This window comes from Falco punctatus (assembly GCF_963210335.1).
Source record: "Falco punctatus genome assembly, chromosome: 1".
NCBI classification, from domain to species: domain Eukaryota; kingdom Metazoa; phylum Chordata; class Aves; order Falconiformes; family Falconidae; genus Falco; species Falco punctatus.
The window spans coordinates 44,228,846-44,251,110 of record NC_137580.1 but is presented as its reverse complement, the minus strand read 5'-3'; the positions used below and the strand labels follow the sequence as shown (position 1 = coordinate 44,251,110).

General features: G+C 43.6%; 1 protein-coding gene across 3 annotated transcripts; it reads left to right on the top strand.

The window, feature by feature from the left end:
- The first annotated feature begins 5 nt into the window (after positions 1-5).
- On the top strand, positions 6-21,636 carry PTCD3 (pentatricopeptide repeat domain 3). 3 transcript variants are annotated; one of them, XR_013930152.1, is made up of 25 exons: positions 6-216; positions 1,431-1,480; positions 2,546-2,585; positions 3,620-3,665; positions 4,403-4,471; positions 5,766-5,870; positions 6,288-6,411; positions 7,487-7,605; positions 8,356-8,429; positions 8,744-8,831; positions 8,938-8,998; positions 9,282-9,364; positions 10,040-10,184; positions 11,239-11,289; positions 12,204-12,287; positions 13,216-13,244; positions 13,746-13,849; positions 14,914-14,992; positions 15,079-15,169; positions 16,379-16,464; positions 17,650-17,795; positions 18,676-18,717; positions 20,038-20,196; positions 20,594-20,791; positions 20,960-21,636. XR_013930152.1 is itself a non-coding variant. In XM_080400116.1 (24 exons), exons 1-24 carry the CDS (start codon positions 122-124, stop codon positions 21,027-21,029), a joined length of 2,040 nt encoding a protein of 679 aa, XP_080256242.1. In that variant the 5' UTR covers positions 57-121; the 3' UTR covers positions 21,030-21,636. The 3 variants fall into 3 exon arrangements, 1 of the variants encoding a protein (XP_080256242.1); XR_013930153.1 differs by lacking the exon at positions 6-216 and adding an exon at positions 359-500; XM_080400116.1 differs by lacking the exon at positions 20,594-20,791 and having other exon boundaries at positions 57-216.
- The last annotated feature ends 629 nt before the right edge of the window (positions 21,637-22,265 follow it).

The window sequence follows — 22,265 nt, the reverse complement described above, 5'->3', positions numbered from 1 at the left end:
CGGTCCCGGCGGCGGGGGCGGGCGGGGCCGGGCGGTACCACGGCCGCGGAGGGGCGGCCTCACCCCCTGCGGCGGCAGTGGTGCCGCCTTGCTTCCCAGAGGGCAGTGCGCCGGTACCGGCATGGCGGGGCGGCGGCTGGCGGGCGGCTACTGGCAGCAAGTGGTCTTGCTGAGCCGGCGGTGCTGCTTGCAGGGCGGGAGGCGGCAGCGCTACCGGTAAGGCTCCGCCTTTCCCTCAGTGGCGGAAAAGAAGGGCCCGGCGGCGGCGCAGGGGAGGAATAAGCGGGCGCGGGGGCCTGGGGAGGTGAGGCGGGGGGGGCCATGCAAGCGCGGTAGGGGACTGCGCATGCGTGCTGGGGCTCGCGCCGCTGGCGGGCGCCTGAGGCGAGCCGGGCCGGGCCGGGCCCGAGGCGGGGGAGCGCGTTTTCTCTACTTTTGCTGAGTTCTGCAGTTCGGAGCCGTCCCGGGAGTGAGTTTGAGCTGTTAAGTGATTCCTAGAGGTAAATCTCCCAAAAAGCAGGTGAAGGGAGGGAGGTTGCTTTCAGGGTATGCCTCAAGTGAAAAGGACCCGCTCCATTGGGTGCTTTGTATAGGCAAAATATAGCTCACGTCTGGGATGGTGAAATCGTACCTAATAGGTTTATGTAACATATATGAACGGCTGGAATTATGCATTATGACTGTAAAGCACAAATGTGTGAGTGCATGCTAACAAATGCCAGAGTTACAGTAAGGCTTTAGTGTTAGATTGCTTCATGAGCAAAAAAAACTACAAGTATTTTAATATAAACTTTTAATTTGCATTAAAAGCAATAAAGTGCGAACAATTCTAAGAAAGATTTGGAGCAGTGTCATGTGACTGCACTGAGCCCAAAGCAGCTACTTTGTGATATGCAGCAGAAGCAGGTTTATGTGGATGTGCCTTCTGCAGCTGTGGTTATATGAATGTGCTGCCTGCAGCTCTGTAGGACTGGGCATCTGGAAATAAACAGGTCTGATTCCTCTGCATCCCAACTCAGGGTCTTCTGCCTGCGTACACAGTACTCGGGTCTAGAATATTTTTCAAAAAGGTACTGCTTTCAGCTGGATCTTGCCTCTAAAACACAAAATGTCTTTTCTAGACACTTTTTTTTTTGTTGTTTATATCCAGGATTTTCTTTCTAAGGTGCAGTAGTCATGCAAACTACTTTAAATCCATGATGTCCCCAAAAAATAATTACAAATTTTATGTAATGTGATTTTCTGTGTATAACTTGAAATTAGGGCTTTAGGAGAAGCATCAGATATGAGTTTAATCATAACAATTTGGAGTTAGTGCTACATTTCCCCTCTAATGTGTTAATTAATTCTGACCTGTAATACACAATTTCATTAAGCTAATTTTGCCACATTATTGTGACTACCATTGCAAAACTCTGTTTGGTTTATAGGTGCTCTTCCAGTAGTACAGCTCTTGGGAAGGCTGTGGACGATTCAGAAGGTATGATACCTTGATTACTAGTTTCTTGTTATGTTCTTTTTAATCTCTAAACAACATAGTGTGTCAGGAGATAAAGACATAAATACCCTCTCCCCCCTTCTTAGATTTTCTTTTCCCCCATCTTCGTTGTGCAGAGATTTTCTGGCTTAACTCGATTACCCTCACCACCAACCAGCTCTCTGCTCTGAGACCATGAATGGAGTTTTCCAGTTCCATGAGCTGTCCAGTTGCTCTTTGAAATGTAATAAACTATAAAATAAGAGTAAGGAGCTTTCCACCTTGAGCCTGACAGTTTCCCTCACGTTCTCTGTACTCCTTACCATGTTTCTATGAGGAGTTTTGGGAGAAAAGTTAGTTGGAATGCTTGGAGCTGTGCTGCATGTGGGAACAAGTTTCTGCCAGTCAGTAACAGCTCATGGAAGCATCAGCACAGAGGCAGTGGGAGAAGTGCATCTGCAGACCCTGGCTCTGGGGGTTGTAATCAGGAGATCCCACATGCTCCTCTCTGTGTCAATTTGTTAAGATGCTTTACTAACAACCTCTAGCTTTTGACTTTGGTATTGTCCTTTTTCTTTTTTTCTCTTTTGGAGAACGGGGGAAATTGATCCTTGGGGTGGAAGGAACTGAGCAGTTGGTGTCAGGCTGTCAGAGCAGAGACCTGAGAGGGCGCTTTGCTGCAGTATTCAGGCAGGCTGAACTAGAGAAGCCACATGGGAAGAGATGGCAGACTTTAAACTGGGAGACTACAAGTAGGAAAGCAAGGGTCTGGGAAGGGTTTTGACTCAAATGAGGAGATTTAGGATAAGGACGATTGAAGAAGTTTGAATGGCTAAAAGGGTACAATCTCTTTAACATCAGGGCCCTGATCCAGTCTTCACATAAGATACTTAAGCTCCCCACCAGCTTTTTCTGTTGTCATTGCAATAAATTGTGGCCTGCGTTAGACTGTAATTTTAAAATCCTTGCTTTTGTACTTTCAACTGGATCAGCTTAAATCATCAGTTTTCACAAGGTCACGATTTTCTTTAGGCATCTGTTTCCAATAATCAATACTGTTTCTCATAGTTGCTCAAGAAGAAATTGTGCTCCCCCGAAAGAAAACCTGGTGAGTATTTACTCCTGGAATATTTCTTGACTTGGAAGAAAATCATTATTAGACAGCTAAATGTAGTCCTGTCTACCAAAGCTGAAAAATAGAATTCGGGCTGCTGTATTCCTAGATTTAATGTATCACTAGTGGCTTTCCTGCTGACTGGGAGCTCTGGGAATATTCTTGACTCTTACTCTCTGTGCAAAACACGTGTACTCTGTTCCCGACCTTTCTTTCAAAAACAGTTATAAGGACTGCATTTTTAGAAATAGTTCTGTTTCTTTGTAAAAGATCACATTTGGTAGAAATCTGTAAAATCAAGTTAATTTGGCTGTCTGCATGTGGGTGTGATTCTTTCAGCAAAATAAACTTGACCATTGATAGCTGGCTGAATAAATCCTGTTTAGAAATTGCACAGCTGAACAAAAGCTATTTTGTTGAGAATATTTAAGATGAAGTTGTATGAGTGTACAGCAAAAACTTAAGTTTATAGCCAGTTGATGTCTGCATGTAAACCTAAAATAAGGCCACCTTCACCAAAACACTTGCACTGGCCTTTTCTTGTTTGCTTCAAGCACAGCCAGAGTCTTACGGAGCCACAGGCACAGGAGCCCTGGGAAATCTGGTTTTGTTCTGGGGCTTTATTTCTCCCAAGACTTGTCTTGGAAGGGGACTCATGTATCTGCCCCTCAGCAATGGGGGGCCCCCCCGAGAGAAGCATTCCAAGGAATTCTTTCTGTGTCCCTTCCCTACATTCTTTCTTTGATAATGTATAATAAGGGCTGGAGTGGTAGCAGGAAACACGCATGCTTTTCTGGTTTTCCTCAAAGTCTTTTTCCTGTGGTTATTGCAAAACTGAGACCATTTTTGCTGTTGAGTTTTCCCTGCCTTTGCAAAAAGTGCTGTTTTCTAAGTTGAGCAAAAATGTTGTTTCCTAGAATTGAAAAGGCTTATAGGCCAGGATAATCCTGTGCTTGTTCTGCATACAATGTTATCCATAATATTCAAAGTCTGCAACCAAATATTAATCAAAAGTGCTTTATGTTTAGGGACAAGCTAGCTGTTCTTCAAACGTTGGCTTCTACCGTGAACAGGGTAAGTAGTTCTGTTAGGGAAATAAGTCACGTTGTCCCTCTCACACAATAGCCTCACACCCTAGAAGCTTATAGTCCTACTTTTGCCATTCTGCATCTGTTTTTTATGGGGTTTCACTTTTGCTCAACACCCTTTGCTGTGTTTTTGAAGTCTCCATTCTACTGCTAAGACAGAGCTGCAGCTACCAGTGAAAGCTGTAATACTTTCATAAGGCTTTTGCAAATATCAGGAGCCAGTTCCTTTACCAGTTTGGCTTCCCAATCCAGACTGCCTCTTCCCGATCACAGTCCAGAAAGTAAGCCTTGCAGAGAGCAATGAGTGTGTCTGCTCTTGCTAGGCAACAATTGTAAATGCTGTGATGCCATTGTTTAGTCCTGTCTGTCTTGAATTCTGGAAATTGAGTCTTACCCTGTAAGTCCCCTCAGTTCCGCCGAGAGTTACTGTTGTGGTCCTACGTGCTTTGCAGGGTGTTTACTGCTTGTCATGTTATAGTAAAGACCCTTTTGTTGTCACTGTGTTAGCCTGCGTGTGTGCGTATAGTGGAAATGCTTTTTAAGCTATTTTCAAACAGGCTAAACCCTTTTGAACAAGAGGAGCTTTTGTAAAATGGGCATCAAGTGGTGGTTGGGATGGAAGTGTTCATTGTGCCTTAAAGTCTGTAAGGCAGTATGGTATGCCTGCAGCATGCCAGTGTACATAACTATAAACATTTCAATCCTGGGTTCTACTTTCTACAGGATCCTACTGCTGCTCATTATGTGTTCCAGGATGACCCTTTCCTTATGCCAAGAAATGCAGCCAATTCTGTAAGTATTGCCTTTCAAGTTCTTAATAACTTCCCCCCCTCCTCCAGCTAGGCTGTAAAAACTGTCTAATCGGAGCCTAGTTTTAATTATAAAAGAAAATGAAGTATCAGATTTTTTTCAGAATTTTCTCCTCTGTGTATTTCTGAATGCATAATGACTGTAGGATTTCTCTGGACAAATACACCCTGCACACGCAAAGTTATCTCTTCTTCCTGCCCCCATAGGGACCTTCCAGCTGTCACAGCTCTGTTAACATTCCTGCCAGTCGGTGGGTTACCTGCTGAGTTGTTCTGTCTCTCCGTGTTCTTAGTCCGTTAAATAATTCCCAACAGTAATTCTTTAGGTGAGGCATTCAGCCTGTTAAAACAGTGTTTACATACTTTAGATGTAGACTGTGAATATGTGGTGTTCCAAGTGTTGAGATTTTTTGCTTACAGTTTAGTTAAATCTGAATTAAATGTGTGACTTAAAATGCACAACATACTTGTGTGTATGTTACTACCTAGACTATGTGTTACTGGTTTACTGTCCTGGCCAAGCCCCAGGAATTTTAGTTTTACCACAGAGCAGCTATTTGGTAATTTAGGCTTATGGAAATACTATTGAGATGATAGTAGAAAGGAGTTTTCCCCTGATGTTATCTTTGCGTATGATTAAAGAGCATGAAGCCAAGGCAGGAAAAAGCAGAACTGCCAATGAGAGCAAGGAGGAGCTGCTCTGTGCAATGTTAATCAGAGCGCAGTGAGAGAAGACTGGGAGCTGAGATAGGTCGTCACAAGGCTACAAGAGAACTTCAGTTCCTGTGCATACCATGGGTGAAGGCATGTAGAAGACTGAAGGCAGCTGTTGAATGTGAAGAGTTTTAAAAGAAATGGCAAAGGAGGATCTGACTTTAGAACTCCAGGAAAAGAGGTGAACGGGAATGAGGTGATGCTCTTGGAAATGACAGAGAGAGAAGCGTCCAAGTATTGTAACTAAAAAGAGAGATACTTTTGAATTTGAGATAGTAGTGCAGCCTTTCAGGTGTCTGGTACAGAACTTTGTTGCTCCACTAAGTAACAAGGATGTAAATTGTAGTCTCATTTAAAGAACAGACATTCTTATATTGGCATAAATACCAGAATGTTTATCTGGAGTGTTATCTCGTGCCTGTGTATTTAGCAAGAGTTGAAAAGAAAGGATGAGTTTAATTTGATACCATAAGAATGCTCAGTGTTAATGGAAAATGTTTTTCCTCACTCTCGGTCTTCTAATTGTATGTTTCTTCATCTTGTTCTCTCTCATTCCTATGCAGCGTCTGTTTTTATTGTCGAAGGAGTCTGGGAGAAATGCTGCAAAATACATTATTAAGCAATTTCCTCAGTATTTTGACAAGACCTTTGCGGATCCCAACGTACTAGTAAGCTTTTTGCTTTTCATTTTCATTATATTTGTGCTTTGTCGGGTAGTGAAATCAACTGTGAGACTGGTCCAAGACTAACATAAAAGGATAGTTTTGTTAACTTTTGCAGACAGTTATGAAAGCAATACTGTATTTCCATTATGTTTCTGAAGTGAACATTTTTCCTTTGGAAATCAATACCAGGTTTTTAAGATAAAAGTAAGAAAAGAAATGTTTAGATGTTGATTTAACTAGCATGAAAGTGAGAGATCAGGATGTGTGGTCCTTCAGTCACCAAAAGGACTGCTGCTGTTAGGCTGGGAGAGTCGGGAGATTATCAAAGCAGAGTACTGGGCGAAGAATATTTGGTTAGTGATTTAGTGATGGTTTAGAGAAGGTTTGAGCTTGTGTCTCACTTGCACTCTTTGCTTTTAGTGCTTGATGCCTGAGACTCTTACACCTCAGATTGAAGAAGTGAGTGAGGAAGCTCTAAAAGAGCGTATCCACCTCAGAATGGTGAAAGATTCTGTGAACATGTTCGATCAGCTCATACAAGCAGGTATGTGGGCACCTGCCAGATTCCGTGGTGGAGCTCTACTTAAATTGTGCCAGAAATACTTCAGTAGCTGGCACAGGCTGTGGATGCAGTTTCATGACTATGTTACTGCCTTTCGGAGCTGACTCTGGTCTGGTAAAGTGGTTCTCCAGAATTACTGGGCCCTCCTTAGCCACTGCTTGTCTGACATGTCACTTTGGTGATAAGGAGAACAAATGATTTCTTGGCCAAGAAGCAGATGATACAGTGTTGAGTCTTTTCTCTTCCAAAGTGGAAGAATTGTGATGCAGTAGAGCAGGGCCTGTTACAGGCGGATGCCATGTGACTGGGTGATACCATTCTGCCTGCAAAGGCCCTTGTGCAGTAGCATCCTGGTTGGTACAAGCTACATCTGTGCTGAGCACTGTGCTGCTCTGTTGGACCGGTATAGCATACCAGCCGAGTGCCCCTCCTGCTGACCTGCCCTCAATAAGTGAGTTTTTCTCAGTTCTTCCTTAATTTGGACCTTATCTCTGTTATGTGTGAATGAGGAGGAGACAAAAGAAAACTAACTGATATGAGGCTCTGAAGGAGGAAGAGTTACTGGGAAGGTGAGACCTTCTTATACCCACTGCAAGATGGAAAGGAGACGGTTCCATCAAATAGCTCTTTTCTTTTGTTGGTTTTAAATCTGTTTCATAGAAAGCGAAACACACAAGTGGTCTTCATAGGAGGTGTATCCTAGGAGTGGTTATGAAAAGCACTAGAAATTTTGAACATTGTGTCGGGCTTGTGCTGCTTCACAGTTCTGACTGCCAGCTGCCACTTCCCTCTCCCACTTGGTCAGGAAAACTTTACCCTTTCAGCGGTTTCGATAGAAAAACAGAATCTGTAGTGCAATGTTAAAATTGTCTCCTGCTGTGAATGGGTTCATGGAAGTATTAGTGTTACACTCGGGTTTTACAGTCTTACTAGAGAACGCCTTTATGTTGAAAGAACAAAGTGGTGTAACTGGGTGTTTGAAAGTTTTCTGATACAGCTGTGGAATGATGTGTTCTTTATTCTCTCTGTGACTGTTGTACATCCTCATTTTCTATAGGCACCCCTGTATCTCTGGAGACCACAAACAGCCTTTTAGATTTGTTATGCTTCTATGGAGATAGAGAATCTACTCCAGGAAAAGAGGAGGAAGGCAAAGAGGATTTGGAAGAACCAGAGGTATGACAAAACTGTTGATCTCTATTTATTTATAGTGGGAGTGTGTCAAGATGATGTCAAGATTTTGGTACTGTGACTGCCTGCCTGAGAGATGGTGTGAAGCAGATCAGATGCAGTCAACATTCCCAAGAGATACAGCAGTCGTAAAAATCCTGTGTCTGACCTAGGCGCAAAAGTAGTTTCCATAAATCTGAACTTAGTGGCTGGAATCCCATCTTGGCTTAGTTGTGCTGAACTGTGTGTAAAGAACTGTTTCTTGCTGACAGCCTTGTTTTTAGTTGCCTGCAAAGGCAACCTCTGGTACCTCTAGTATAGATTAGGTAGTTAATTTTCTTCCACCTGAAGCACATTAACTAGATTTCAGTGAACTTGAGGGTTCCTTCTGTGACCTCACGGTATCAGGTCCCAGGGTACACTAGCAGATAGGTTGCATAGGATCTGTCCCTGGGAAGACTATTGAGAGGGAAAAAGTTTTACAGAGTATTTGTTACAGTCTCACAGTTCCCACCAATTCCACAAATACATATAATTTGCCTTGTTAGTATGTTTAATAACATAACCAGTATCCTTAGTCTAGTTACTGCTTCCTGAACATTCTAATAGAAATTATTTTAATATAACCCATTAAAAACACTTTTGATAGTATATAAATTGCTGCTGAACATCTGTATTGTTACCAAATTGTGTCATTTGATGTTTAATAGTAACATCAAACTCTGAGAAACTTTATTTCTACAAAAATCTTTCTAGGTGAGCACTTCAGAGCAGAAGGCTCCAAAGAGACAATTCCAAAGAAGTTCACAGTCATCTGGCTCTAGGTGGAGGTATACAAAATGTTGCTAATAATTCCGTATTCAGTGGGTTGTGCACATGCATTGCTATAAAACAGACTTCAAGACTTTTTAGCAGCCTGTACTCGCAGGTGTTACTTGTTAAATACATCTCTGTGTGCTACTCTTTAAAAGTGTCGATGGAACTCTAGTAAGTGATCGTAGAATAGCTCATAGTATCACAAGTAATATGTTTGAGTGTCAGCCCTTAGGAGTACTGCCAATTATTTTGTTCTGCACGTTGCATTCTTTTCCTGAAGGTATCTTTTATTGAGTTCTTTAAAATTCATCTTGTTCATTGATTCTAGGGAAAACAACAATGCTGAAAGGATATTTAAAATAATGCCAGAGAGGAATGCACACTCCTATTGCACGATGATCCGTGGGATGGTGAAGGTAAAGTTATCCTTCAGTGTTGGAACGACTTTTTTCAGCTTGTGAAATCTCACAAAATAGTTGTAGAGATTGTTTTATTTTTGTTGGATTTTTGGTTTTTTTGCAGCATGGGGCTTCTGCTAAAGCTTACGACATGTACGTAGACTTGCTGAATGAAAGACACAAAGGTGAGTGTCTCCTGGTTTTCCTTTGCAGTCTTCCAAATAACAGAAGCCCGTTGTTAGGTACATAAATATCTGTTCCATGGCAATGATGATTGGCGCAGGGGTACGGACCTCAGCTAGATCATGGGAGCTGAGTGCAAACCGGTTATTCAGTGCAGCTGGCATGTGGCCGGCTCACTGGAAACAGGTTTGCATGAGACTTCGCCAGAAACTGAGCCATGTTACAGTAAACTGTTTTCTGTAGAATGTAATTATTAGTTAAAACAAATTATCTTTTATTTTCTAGCTGATGTGCACACCTTCAATGCACTGATTACAGCAGTCCCATATCTAAAGGAGAGGTTCATAGAAAGATGGGAATTAGCCAAGGTAAGAAGGTAGAGCAAAAGAGATGGGGAAGGGGTAAGAGTGTAGGAGCTGAGTGTGCTTTCTCAGTAGAATTTTGCAGCTGTTAAAAAAACTAAAAACAAGTGCTTTGTACGAAGATACTAATATCTGCTGCAAAGGAAGTACAGTAGTTTAAACATAACAAACTGAACTGTTGAGGAGTGGAAAAGGTACAAAATCCAACCTTGCCTTTGTGGAATGATTTGCCTTGTGAGAACATAACCTGATCCGAAAACTGGTGGGACAGGAAGCAATCGGGAAGTGCTGGGAGATAAGACCAAACAATTTTAGATAAAAACTCCTTTGAATTGTAATTCACGGTGGTGTGATGGAAATGGAATTTTGAGGGGTGACATTACAGGCTCCAATTTTAATGATGTAACATCAGTAACGAAAAAAGTATGTAAATTTAAAAATTTCCTTGATGTTCTAGACACAATTCTCCAAGATATAATCTGATGTAGTTTTGTAGTTTGTGGGTTTTGTTCAGGTTAAAAATTAGGTGGTACTTCCTTAACAAATTATCAGTTGACGTAGAGTCATTCACTTGAAGGGGGTGAGAAGGATTAGCTTGAGGAAATGCATGTATATCTACCTGAAACCTGAACTGTGTTCCATAACATGTGAAGCACTAAGGATTTGGGGATTTTGTTTAAGGTCTTCCTGAATCACATGGCTCAACAGGAAGTACAACCAAATCTGCTAACTTTTAATGCTTTACTGAAGACTCTGAGAAGATGTGGTGGTGTAGGCAGAAGTATGTCTTTATTGGTAATAAAGGAAATGGAAGCACTTGATATAGGTAAGAGAACCAGAATGGTTATTATATTCCAGTGCCACCTCCAGAATAGTTAACTTAAGAGTTCAGCAGCAAACAGCACAGTGATTCCTAGCTGCAGGGAGGAAGTCCAGGAGTTGTGGAAAAAAGCATTTCTCACTGTGTTGTCAACTTTATTGTTCACTTCCTTTTGCAAGAGAACTGAGAAATAAAAATGTGTAAGTACTAAATTGTGGCTACTCAGCAAGCCAGTGCCAGTGGATTTCAAATGGAATAATTTTCAGTCTTTGATCAGTGTTGATTACTAATTAAATATAGTAGGTGCACTTAACCCCTTAGGTCAAATAATGAAGCATTTTGATGCTGTAGTCTTTTAGGTTAGGAGCATGTTTATCATTATGTTTTCACCTGTAGTTGCCTCTAGCTGCTCAAGGGCAGGTGAGTGTATGCAGTGGGGGAACGTGTCCTGGCCCATAGGCTCTTTCTTAACTGGGTCCTTATTGTAGTACTGCTGTATAAGTAGCGAATAATCTGACTATATCTTTGCAGCAGTCAACTGAGTCTGTTAGCTTCTCATAGATCAAGGAGATTCACTTCACAAGCCATCAAAGCCAGTTCAGGTCTATATATATCTATATCTCACAGAAAAAAGCTTTTGATTTGGTTATGTTTTTTGATGTCAAACATTGCAAAAACAGGGAATATCTGCATAACTGATGTGATGTCTTGTGGAGTGTTCTTTGCCCCAGTAACATGCTTGTTGATACGCTAAAGATACGTTAATGAGCAAAAGGGAAACTTAACTGTGAAGTATTTTTGCTTTTAATTTAGAGCAGGGAAGCTTGGCTGCTTGCCCCATAGCAATACAACGCTTCAGCTGGTGGTCCACCCTCAGGTATATCTCTCCCAGTTGTAATGTGTATATAGGAGGTCTAGTTCAGCATTAGCATGGACAGGGAAAGAAATCTGAGTAAATGTATGCATGCCAGCTGACTGGAAGGGCCAGGGACTGTATTAGAACTCGGGCATAATGTTCAGTCAAGAATGCCAAAGTAACTTCAATGTTTTTGCTTTTCAGAGCCTAGCCTTGCAACGTATGATCATCTCCTCTTTATCTTTTATAGAGGCGGTACGTGCTATACCAACTTGTTCATGAATGTGTCCTGTTTAACAGCTGCTTTAAATGATATCCAGACGTGATGGGTGAAGGCAGTTGATCATAGATTAAAAGACAACCTCTTATGTGTGCAATCCCAGTGTTCCCTGTGCAGTGTGATTGTGCTTGGGTGGAGAAAAGACCACAGAGGATCATAACCTCTTACAAAGAGGGAAGAGTCCTTGTGTTTTGAGAAAGGGCGGAACTGGAAAGAAAGGGAGTTTCCTTTCCATTTGTGGCCACAAGCTGATAAATCTGAAGAGCAAATGCTGCTCAGTCTCTGTGGAGTCTGGATCTGACTACAACGTGTGTGATTTCATAGACTGTACCACTCACATGAAAGAAATTGAACAAGGATTCTGTTTTTCTGCAACAGTTCTGTGTGTTGGAGACATCATGAAATATAGCTGTTAGAGGGCAGGAGCCTTTAGCCAAAAATCTGTGGGCTTGGGAAGAGGATAGGCACAGTAGTCATAATTGCAGCCCTTCTGTTTAACAGATGTGAAGGAACTGCTCTGAGGTCTCTGGGTTTGGGTGGGTTTTTTTCCTTGGTTATTTTTCCCTTTTAAAAATATTTATTTGTTTATGAAATGCTTTGCTTTTCCCAGCGCAGTCTTCTAACAGACAAACTTCCAGGCCCATTGGATTCCTTGCTAGAAAGTAGTTTAATCTTTCTGACTGTGCCCTGTTGCACTGTGGAAATCTGGCAACAGGACAAATTTTAGAGCAAATAGTGGCTGGTTTGGAGCACCATGAGAATCATGACACTTGTTTGAAATCATGTTGCTTGTTTCCACTTCCACATTATATCTGTAGGCTGACACTCTTTGCTAGTGAAGTGCTTAGCACAGCTGAGATGTGATGTTGCTTGTCTCTTTATCCCACAGTTGATCTTTCCCCGTCTGGCATCATCTCTGAGGTGCTGGATGACGTTGAGAAGAGGAGTTTCACTGCCCAGGACCCTGATGATGGTAAGGGACTCCAATATCTGACAATTTGCATTGATTAAGTTTGGGTGAAAAGGTACCTATGAATTACAGGTAGTTTTACCCAGCTACAAAAAATGAATGCAGCTTGCTTATATCAGTCCCTTTGACACTTTTATGGAGACAAAGAAGGACAAATTCCAGTGCCATTAAGCTGTGCTGCGCATTGGTGCGCTGGCTTTTGTGTGGAAATAGTGTATCCCGTGTGAATGAGCGTTTGAGCCCCATAACAACAAAAAACAGAAAGCTATTTACAAGACTACTTTAAGGAGGAACATCTGCTAGTAGCTTCACTAAATGATACACGTCTAGTGAACAGCAGGTTTTTGTTAAAGTGTGGTGTGAGTGCCTATTCTAGTTCTTCCTAATGTTTTTCAGCTCTGTGCTGCTTTAAAATGTCAGTTGCAAAGAGTTAAAGCCTCACAAAATGGGAAGGAGACATTTTCAGAGAGTAGTTGTATGTTCTTGGGCAGCTCTGGGGTGTGCTAATGAGGCGGGTAACCTGCCTGAACACCTGTCTGTGGCCTGTGCTCTCTTCCAGTGGAGTAAATGGAGGAGGTGAGCGATGGGGCTGCCTTTTTTTGTAGCCTGCCTGTTACACAAATAATGCAGTCTTGCATCAAACGAGAACATAGCTTTTGTAAAATTGCCTAAAGTCAAACAGATCATCTGCTTAAATCTGTTTCCAAAAGCATGGCAGCCTAGCTGCCTCCAGAGCACTGGCTAGAAAAACTCATGCCACACCAAAGTCTCTACATACAAAGTGAAGATCCCTGCTACGCTGTCAAACTGAGCTACAGATTCAGCTTTCTAATTTATCATGTCGTGTCTGTTCTCTGGGAGGCCAGTTAATGAGTTGCTGTATGTCTCCTTGAAAGTTTGAAGCTAATAAAATTCGTTTTCTCCCTTTCAGCCAACTTCTTTGCTACTGCTATGCAAGTGGTAAGTGCCTCTTTTCTGCAATCAGAATTCCTTTGAGCCCTCCAGCTGTTTTAAGAATTGCCTGTGAGTTTTCCAACCTGTCATACAAGGTTTATCTCCCTTTTTCACGTGTTCATCATCTCCTGTAACTTTATAATTCTGAATTTGATACCTTCTAAATTGGTAATTTGCATGCCTGTGATACATGCATCTCTTGCTAGAGATGGCTGCATAAGTCCCTGTCTGCTGTGCCTTACCTCCTGCTTTTAGTGACGCTGCAGTGGTCGGACTGTCTCCACACCAGAAGGTGTCACCTTTGGTTAGCAAGCTCTCACTCACTGGGAGAGGCGTGCATTTGTCTTAACCAAACAAAATGCCTAGGCAGTCACTGCACTGATTTGTGTCCTGTTAAAAATGTTTTCTGTCAGCTCATTGCTCTTCATACCTTTGTGAAAGTGAGTCTGAGAAGGATGTATTAAGTGTTAGATTTTGTAGTTTTAAAATTTGACTGGTTTATTGCAGTGCTGTGATCTTAAGGATATTAAGCTTGCCTATCGCTTAAATAAGGCAATGGAGAAGGGAGACAACTGGAAATTCTTGGACATGGATCGGTTAAATGTGTACTGGTGAGTGAAGTGCAGCTTACGTTAAGCATCTTGGTGTATTGTCCGTTTGAATACAAACTGGGATTCAGACATTGCACAGAAGGATGCTTGGTTAATGCCAGCTGCTTATTGTGTGTGCAGTTTGGGAGTTAGGTCCCTCTTAAGAACAGTGATAGCTTAGGATGTATGCCCAGACTGAAATGGAGTGTCTTGAAGTATCAATTTAGCTTAATGCCCATTCAACAACTGTACCAACCAGCTGTATTTTCTACAATCCTGTTGTCCACTTAGGATGGCAGCTTAGGAGGTAACACCAAAACAGTGTACAGGTCAGACCTAGCTCTCTGCGTGGTGTTGTAGAGAGAGGTTGCAGTGCAGCTGGTGTATTTAGGCACAAAACTCCAATGGGTTCAACCATTTGACACTGCACTCAAGGCATCTGAAACATTTTTACAGATGTCATCAAGTGCTGCAGTCACTGAATGTCATCAAGTACTTGGAGGATACTGATTTGAAGAAAAGCCTGTTTAGGCGTTGGAACTAGAGATGCTCCAGTGAATTAATGAAAAATAATTCTCATCACAATAAGATGCTGTTTCAGGGTTGGCATGACACACACACTTTTACCTTATTCAGCCTATAAATAAATCAAAGAAAGTGAATGGAAATTAATTTCTTGGTGTAGGGACATTTTTCTTAGTGCACTGGACCAAGGTCCCAGGCTTGTATTGCCAACTTGCACAAGTAACAGAGTTAATTTAGTTCACTTCTTTAAGTGGCTCTTAACCAGAGGTTGCATTTGAGACAGATGCAGATACCTCAAACCTGGCGTTGGGCAGGGAGATTGCATATTTTCAGTATTTTAAAATGTAGTCGTCTGATTAATTCTGCCAATTACCTAGTGTCAGGATAAAAATGTCTCACAAAAGACACTGCTGCTTTTTTAATTGTATGGAGTATTGCAATCATACAGCGAAATTTCACTGATCTGCCAGTCTGACTAGAACACCATCATTTCCTGGTGTTTCTGTATGGTTTGGTTGATGTACTCATTACTGAATTAGAACACTTTTCCCTTCCTCTAGGTCAAAATTCTTCTCATTGTTGTGTATGATGGAACAAATCGAAATTGTGTTGAAATGGTACAAAGAAATGTCCCCTTCGGTAAGTGTGTATTGGGGTAAGCAAGCTTCAAGTGTGGAGAAATGGAACAGTTAGAGTTTACTGAAATGATTCTCTTCCTTCATCAGCTCTTCTATCCAACTCCTAAAAATATATTGGACCTCCTTCAAGCACTCGATGCAGCCAACCACTTGGAAGCAATCCCTTTGGTCTGGGAAGGTTAGTGATAGCCACATGGCTACATAGGCAGTTTGCTTGGTGAAAGTCAGGAGCAGTGCAAAGTGGGAGGTAGTTGGTAAACTTCCCAGTACTCAGATAGCCACGATAAGGTGCTTTGGCATGAGGGATGTTACTCTGTAGTGCAGCGGTGGGACTGTTGTGTTAGAGAAAGGCAGAACCGATAGCACAGGCTGTCAGAGCAGTTGTGTCTGTGTCATAGATAAATGTCAATGTCTTGGAAAACTGAATGCTTACCAGAGAGTACTACCTGAACCAACAGCTCAGACTTAAATCATTTAAATTATTTGCCTGTTCATTGCTCTTTAAGAAGAGGAGACAAGCATGTAGATACAGGCTTTAGCACACAGAAAACATGCTACTGTGGCCCGACACTGAGGGGACAGACAGGTTCTTTTAGGAGTCCTTGGTAGAATGATGACCACTAATTCCTAGTTACAATTAAAGCTTTATTTTCTTAACAGTACTTTATGATTAGCGTAGCTTAGGATTTATAATCAGAATAGCACAGGATTTCTGTAAGCAGAATCAGTGTGGTTCAGTTCTATAAGTAGCGTAGTGCAGAATTTTATAGCACCACTTAGCTTATGGTTTCTAATCACCTGGATCTTGTGTAGATTCGGTCAAATCTTAATATTTGGTTTGCTGTATCAACATAAAAACCACAAGCTAGCCTTAAAAAACATACAAAAGAACATGAGTCACCACTCAGTCCTCAGGGGAAGCAGATGATGGTGGAGGTGTCTCTGGGCACCAGGGAGTCATGGGTCTCATAGTCCACCAGCAGTTCAGGTCCAGGTTCCCACTGGGGACCTGTAACTGCTTAGTTTTATAGGCAGCGCTATGTGTGCTGTTACCTGCCCTTGTCTGTGACGGCGTCGTCACTGCCGCTGGGTTGGCCGGGTGCCTGGGACCTTGAAGGCCGTTAACAAAGGGAGTAGTCAGCCTGGTGCCCAGGAATATTGAGGCCAGCAGGGAGGGGAATTAAAAATCAGTTTGGTTCATGTACTTGGTGTGCAGGACCTTCAGGACCTGATAATGAGGGGAAAGGGAACTCACACGTGACCTGCTTGGTCACAAAAAATGGCTGTTTGCCCTACAAAATGGCGTTAGCTATGCTGACTAGATTACCAGGAGTTGCGAGGAGGGGATACGGGTCACACTGACGAACTACTGCCTTTCTCTAAACAGATATGAAACAGCTCGGGTTTAGCAGGAGACATGACCTGTTGGAAGAGCTCCTGGCTTTGATGAGCAGGGAGCAGCACCCTGATGAGGTAGGGAAGCTGCCGTGGTTTAACCCCGGTAAACGGCGAAGCAGTGCACAGCCGCTCGCTCACTCCTCCCCGGTGGGATGGTGGAGCAAATCAGAATGGTGAAAGTGTAGAAACTCATGGACTAAGCTAAGGACAGTTTAATGGGCAAAGCAAAAGCTGTGTGCACAAGCAAGCAAAATCCCATCAGCAGGAGGGAGGTGTTCAGCCACCTCCAGGAAAGCAGGGCTCCATCACATTGTAACGGTCACTTGGAAGGGCAAACACCATCACTCCGAACATCCCCTCCTTCCTTCTTCCTCAGGCTGTTATTGCTGAGCATGGTGCCATATGGTATGGAACACGGAATGTCGCTGTGGTCGGTGGAGGTCTGCTGTTCCAGCTGTGTCCCTTCCCAACTTGTGCACCCCCAGCCTGCTCGCGGGTGGGTTGGGGTGAGAGGCAGAAAAGGCCTTGACAATGTATAAGCACTGCTCAGCTAAACTAAAACATCCCTGCGTTATCAACACGCTTTTCATAACAAATCCAAAACATAGCACCATACAAGCTACTATGAAGAAATCTAATTCTGTCCTAGCCAAAACCAGTATAGAAGCTCAGTGAAAAGAGTAGAAATGTCTCCCCGTTTCTGTGTGCAGTGCACGGACTCCGTGTAAGTGCTGCATTATTGTCCCTGGTTAGTCCTAGAGGTCCAGTTCCAGTGCATATACATTATGAATTTCCAGATCTGTGTAAGCTTATTCAGGCCTGCTGAGCCCTTCAGATTGTCTTCAGTCTATAGAGAAACCTCAGACTAACACAGGAGAGGATCACTTCCTTACTGGGGTTCGGAAGAGTAATCCAGCCCAGCTGGCCACATCTCTGGGGAAGTACCTGGCAGAATTCAGGAATTTTTGCCGAAGATGTCATTGCAGTACCCGGCTTCTCAAGCTGAGGAGGATTAAAGGCTTATGCGTGCTGCAGAGGTCTCTTAGCTGCAGCTGTCCCTGCAAAGCCATCTTGGTGCTTTCCTAGGGGGGAGACTGACCCTGACAGAAGTGAGAGCTTTTTCTGCCAGGACTAACTGCTGTTAATTCACAAATCTAAATCACATACGGGGCAGACCGGTAGGATCTGTAGGAAGAATTGTGCTGAAAAGGGTATGTTGATTCTAGAGGTTTGGGGATTAATAGCACAATCTTTTCACAGATTCAGCTGGTGTTTGCCAAGTGTGCTGAAGACATCAAAGCTGTCCATGAGCAAACTGGGAGGGAGGCCCCACTGGAGTGGACAGGCAGTGCCCTGTGCCACGTTGCTCTGTTGTTTTCCAGGGCTGGGAGAACCCAGGATGCTTGGTACGTGTGTGGCCTTCACGAGCTGTTGGTTTGCTGACACTAACTCAAGGCTTAATCACAAAAATCAGAAGTTAACAACTGATTGCCTTGGAATGCTGGTGCAGCAAAGGGAGGGGATAAATCCTTCTGGGAATGTGAGGGATTTTTTTCTTAATTTTATTATTCATTCTTGGCACCAGGTTACAGTTGTGAAGCTTAAAACACGATTTGGAAGTTAATGTAGCAATTGGCTTAGAGCATTGTACAGCTGCTTATGGCAAAGCGGGGTTTAATTATCACTTCAGTAAGCACTGCTGATTTCCTACAGCTTCCTATTTTCTACTTTTTAGAACTCTTTGAAATTCAAACTTCTAAAGAGATTCATTAGCGTTTTTTAATTAAACATTTAATTAGAATTAACCCTAATTAAAACTCTAAAGAGAAATTTTTTTAGAACTCTCCAGTAGCTAGAATTTGCTGTCCTCAACTTGAAATACTCAACTTGAAATACTGGTTAAAATATTTCCTCTCCAATTTAAAGGTTCTGAGCTATTTTTTGTTAAATACAGATGTTCTTTTTGCAGTGATTCATTTGAAACAAAGAAGTGGCAAGTACCCTTCTAAAAATATGCAGTATTTTAAGGTAAACTTGCCACCAGCTACAATTTTTATTTTTTCTGCATGACTTAAGATACTTCTTGTTAAACAGCTGGTAGATATTGCATCTGCAAGAATATGTCATAGGATCTGTTTCAGATCTTTTGAGAAGATTGTTTCATGACATGGAGCTTGCTTGTGTTTCAACAGGGGCTTATCCAAGAGATTTAGTATCTGCCTGTTACTGTTTTACTGTTTGGTGTTTGGGTTTTTTTTAATTATTGCTTTGTTTTCTTTTGAACAGGAACATGATGGAGCATTTCCAGAAAATCAATAGGATTCCCACGTAAGTACTTTTAGGTTCTGACTTCAGGTACTGCATCTCCCCTTTGGCTGACATCTTGCATTTCTGTTACGGAATTGTAGAACAGCTTGGGTTGGAAGGGACCTTCAAAGGTCATCTAGCCCAACTCCCAATTATAACTGATAATAGTGGTCTGTATCTAAGTGTTACTTCCAAAGCGTGAGTGTGTGTGTCTGTCTGTGAGCACGAGTGTTTGTTTATCCAGTGATAAGTTCCAAGACCTTTCTGTCTTGAAAAATATTGAAAATGCAAAGGAAGGGTTCAAGCAGTTGGTCCTTGATGTCACTGAATGAAGCTCTGGGACATGGAGAACGTGGGCTACACAGTTAGCTTTTTCTCAGGATTTTGGGGGCAAAATTCTATTTGAATTAGCAAAGAACTTCTAAGGAATAGCAATATGTTTTACTTGTTTTTTTTTTTAAAAAGAATTAAATGCTTGGAGCTCGTCTAACTGAACACCATGAGGGTGTGTGGTACCAAAGGCCGCTGTCAGGGTCACTCCGTGCTTGCCTGTTTCTGCAGACTGCCACTAGCGTGTCCCAAGGAAGCCTTGACATTGCCAAGCTGCATCAGAGAGCCTGTCCTAATTTCAGGAATAGAGAAAGGAGAAGAATTCTTCTGAAGTTGTGGTGTACTTGACAGTTTGTGGCTGCCACAGGTCGTGAATGTAAAGAGAAAGGAAGTCTTTCCCCTGCTATTACTAAATGGATCAGAGACTTCTGTGGCTGAACTGACCCCTGCCTTCCCTTCTCTGCCAAGAAAACTGTGGCACCAGCTGCAAACACTTTTTTCCCTGCCTGCAGGCAAGAGAGGTGTCTGCAGCAGCTGTCACAGGTGACAAAGGAGCAGAGCCAGCACTTCAACTTAAAATGGAGCTGGCAGGGCTGAGCCAGCAGCTCCCAGTGCCCACAGACGGGGCAGCCTCTGGCAGGTAGATGCCTGCCTTTGATTTAGAACACTATTAACTGTTCGTTTGCCTCTGCCAGCCACGTGAAAGAGGGTTAGGGCCTGGTGTGGGGGCTGTGAAGAGGGCAAGGTTATTTAGGCTGCTGCTAAGGTGGCGTCCTTACCCTAAGCAGTGAGCTGCCACCCTCTGGTTTTGTGCAAGGAGCATCATTGCTTCCTGCTAGGATAGGAGTTCCCAAGTGCACCACATCAGTGCAGGATGAAAGGTGTGGGGAAATGCTGACAGGAGCAGAACTGGGCTGGTTGAGTGATCTGAAAATCTGTTGCCTCCTCGCGCTCTCTATAGCGCCTGCTGTAAGTTAATGCCCACCTCACTCTTCGCCTTTGCTTTTGCAGTGACCAGGTGATGGATGAGTTCTTGAACTGTGCTAAAAAAACCAGCTGCCCAGATGAGGCAGTTAAGTTGGTGAAGCTGGCGGCATCCCTTGGTCTTCCTTCAACTGAGAGGCTTAAAAGCAGAACGGAGAAGGAATTTGAACTCTCTGAAAAGCAGAAGTAAGTTGGGAGTACTTCGTGTTGCTGCTGAAGGGGTATAGTAGACAGGGTGTCGCAGGGGTAATTCCTGCAGAAAGGCTTCTCCTCCAGGGTGGCAGGGAACTGGTTTCAGAACGGTGTGCCTTTGTGTTGATGCGGGTTGATTCATGCCTCTAAAATGGCCCCTCAGGTTTTGATTCCATGCTGCATCCATCCCACCTAGGAGGGAAGGTAATTTCCCGTGATGAGGTTGGCCTTATCCACTGCTCGGATCTGCTGTTGCCTTTTCCCAGCTGGGCCTGGCCACCTCAGAGACACCAGCTGCAGGCTAGCGAAAGCAGGGAGGTGGTACAGGGTGGCCCTGCATGTGGTTTGCAGGTTCTGAGGCTTACGGCAAATCTCCCTTGTGTCTTGCCAGCCGCTATTGCTTGCTGCTGAGCTGCTGCAGCCAAGGGCAGATGCTGGGCTTAGCCTTGAGGGACCACGGTTTGGAGGCAGTGGTGTGTCTGGAGGCAGTGGTGTGGTCCGAGTGAATGAGTAACTAGAAGTCCAGATCCCTTGGCAGCTGGCCCACAACTTCCTGGGGGACTGAACTCATCTGCTTTTCCAAAAGGAGGTGGGTCTGCTTCCACCAAATGCTGGGTGGGCCTGTCCTTTGAGGATAATAGGCATCAGACAGCCCATAATGTTCTCTTTGGAGGGGGTCTACCCTGTGTTTTGGATCTTGCTGTTCAAGTAAAAGTCACAACAGGTGACTGATTACTGGACTGTTTTATATACGCAGGAAGGCATTGGAGAATATCAAGTCAGACAGCGACAGCAGCGACAGTGACAGCGACAGTGACCACGACTAGCTGTCCCTGTTACCGCCGCCTTGGGAAAACTGGGAGCAGCCGCTGCCTTGCCGAAGCTGCTGTGAGAAGTGGAATTACCAGCGGGCTGGCTTCTGGGCGGTGCTGCGGGACAGCTAAGTGTGCCCGAGCGTTCTGATGGACTTTGTCCTTGGAGCAAGCTACAAGCTGTCCTGTTCCATTGTCTCGGTAACTTCCAATGTGGCGTGGGCTACGCCAGCCGCTGCAGGGGCTGACTCCTGCCGGGCAGCGGCGGCTGCTCCAGGAGCTTGTCCTGAGGCTCTGGAGGGCTGCAGTGAGAGCAGAGCTGCTTCCTGGAGGCTGCTCGGCAGGTACAAGACTTGGACAGCTTGAGCAAGACTTCTCTTGGACCTCCTGTGACTTAAGCCTGTGCCAGATGTAATTCCTTTCCAGCTAATTTTAGTGAACTACTTACATGCCAAGACGACTCTAAGTAAACACTGCGAGTAATGCCATACTCATTACCTGTGCTGTTACTTCTCGTCCTTTCTGGTGTTTTGGGACGGGCTTTTTGACTCTGCATGTTAAAAAGCTACAATTTGTCCAGCTGGTGGAGACTGCATCTAATAAATGGCTGACATTAAAGTGAGCTGTATTCTAGTAATCGCTAAGCAGGAACTGTTGATTACAAAGTGGTGCAGCTGCTCCGTGAGGCCAGAGCCACAGCACTAAAATGAGGTGACACCGCTGTCCTGCTCTGCCTTGCAGGTAACTGGCCTTCACGGCATTGCGCTGCTGTTCTCACCCTGTCTAGGAAGCTTGAAGGGGTTTTTTTGAGGTATTTCTCTTGAACAAGCAGAAGTGGCCTTGTTCCTGAGAGAGTTAAACAAGATGCTAGCGAAAAATCATTAACGGTTGATTCCCTTTGTGAAAAATAAAACGGTTGATATGAGTGGTGCTGCAGGGCAAGTAAGATCACTTCAGCAGCAGAATGTTCCCTCAAGACAAGTCAGTAGCGAGTTCAGGAAATGACAGCTGCTGGAGATAGAGCAAACTACAGCTGAAAGGCTAGAAGTCAACTGTTCCTCGCATTACAGGAGTGGGCAGTGAAGCTGTTCGGAGGCAAGGTTTGCTCCAGAAAGCAACATGCTTCTCCCAGGACAGCCTGGTGCAGGGGGAGATCAAAGGGCTTCTAGGGGCAGCGATAGCGCTCTTTGCTGCATTGTCCTGACAGTTTCAAACTGGATCGGCAAGGAGACAAAGCCAGTTACTCATTTC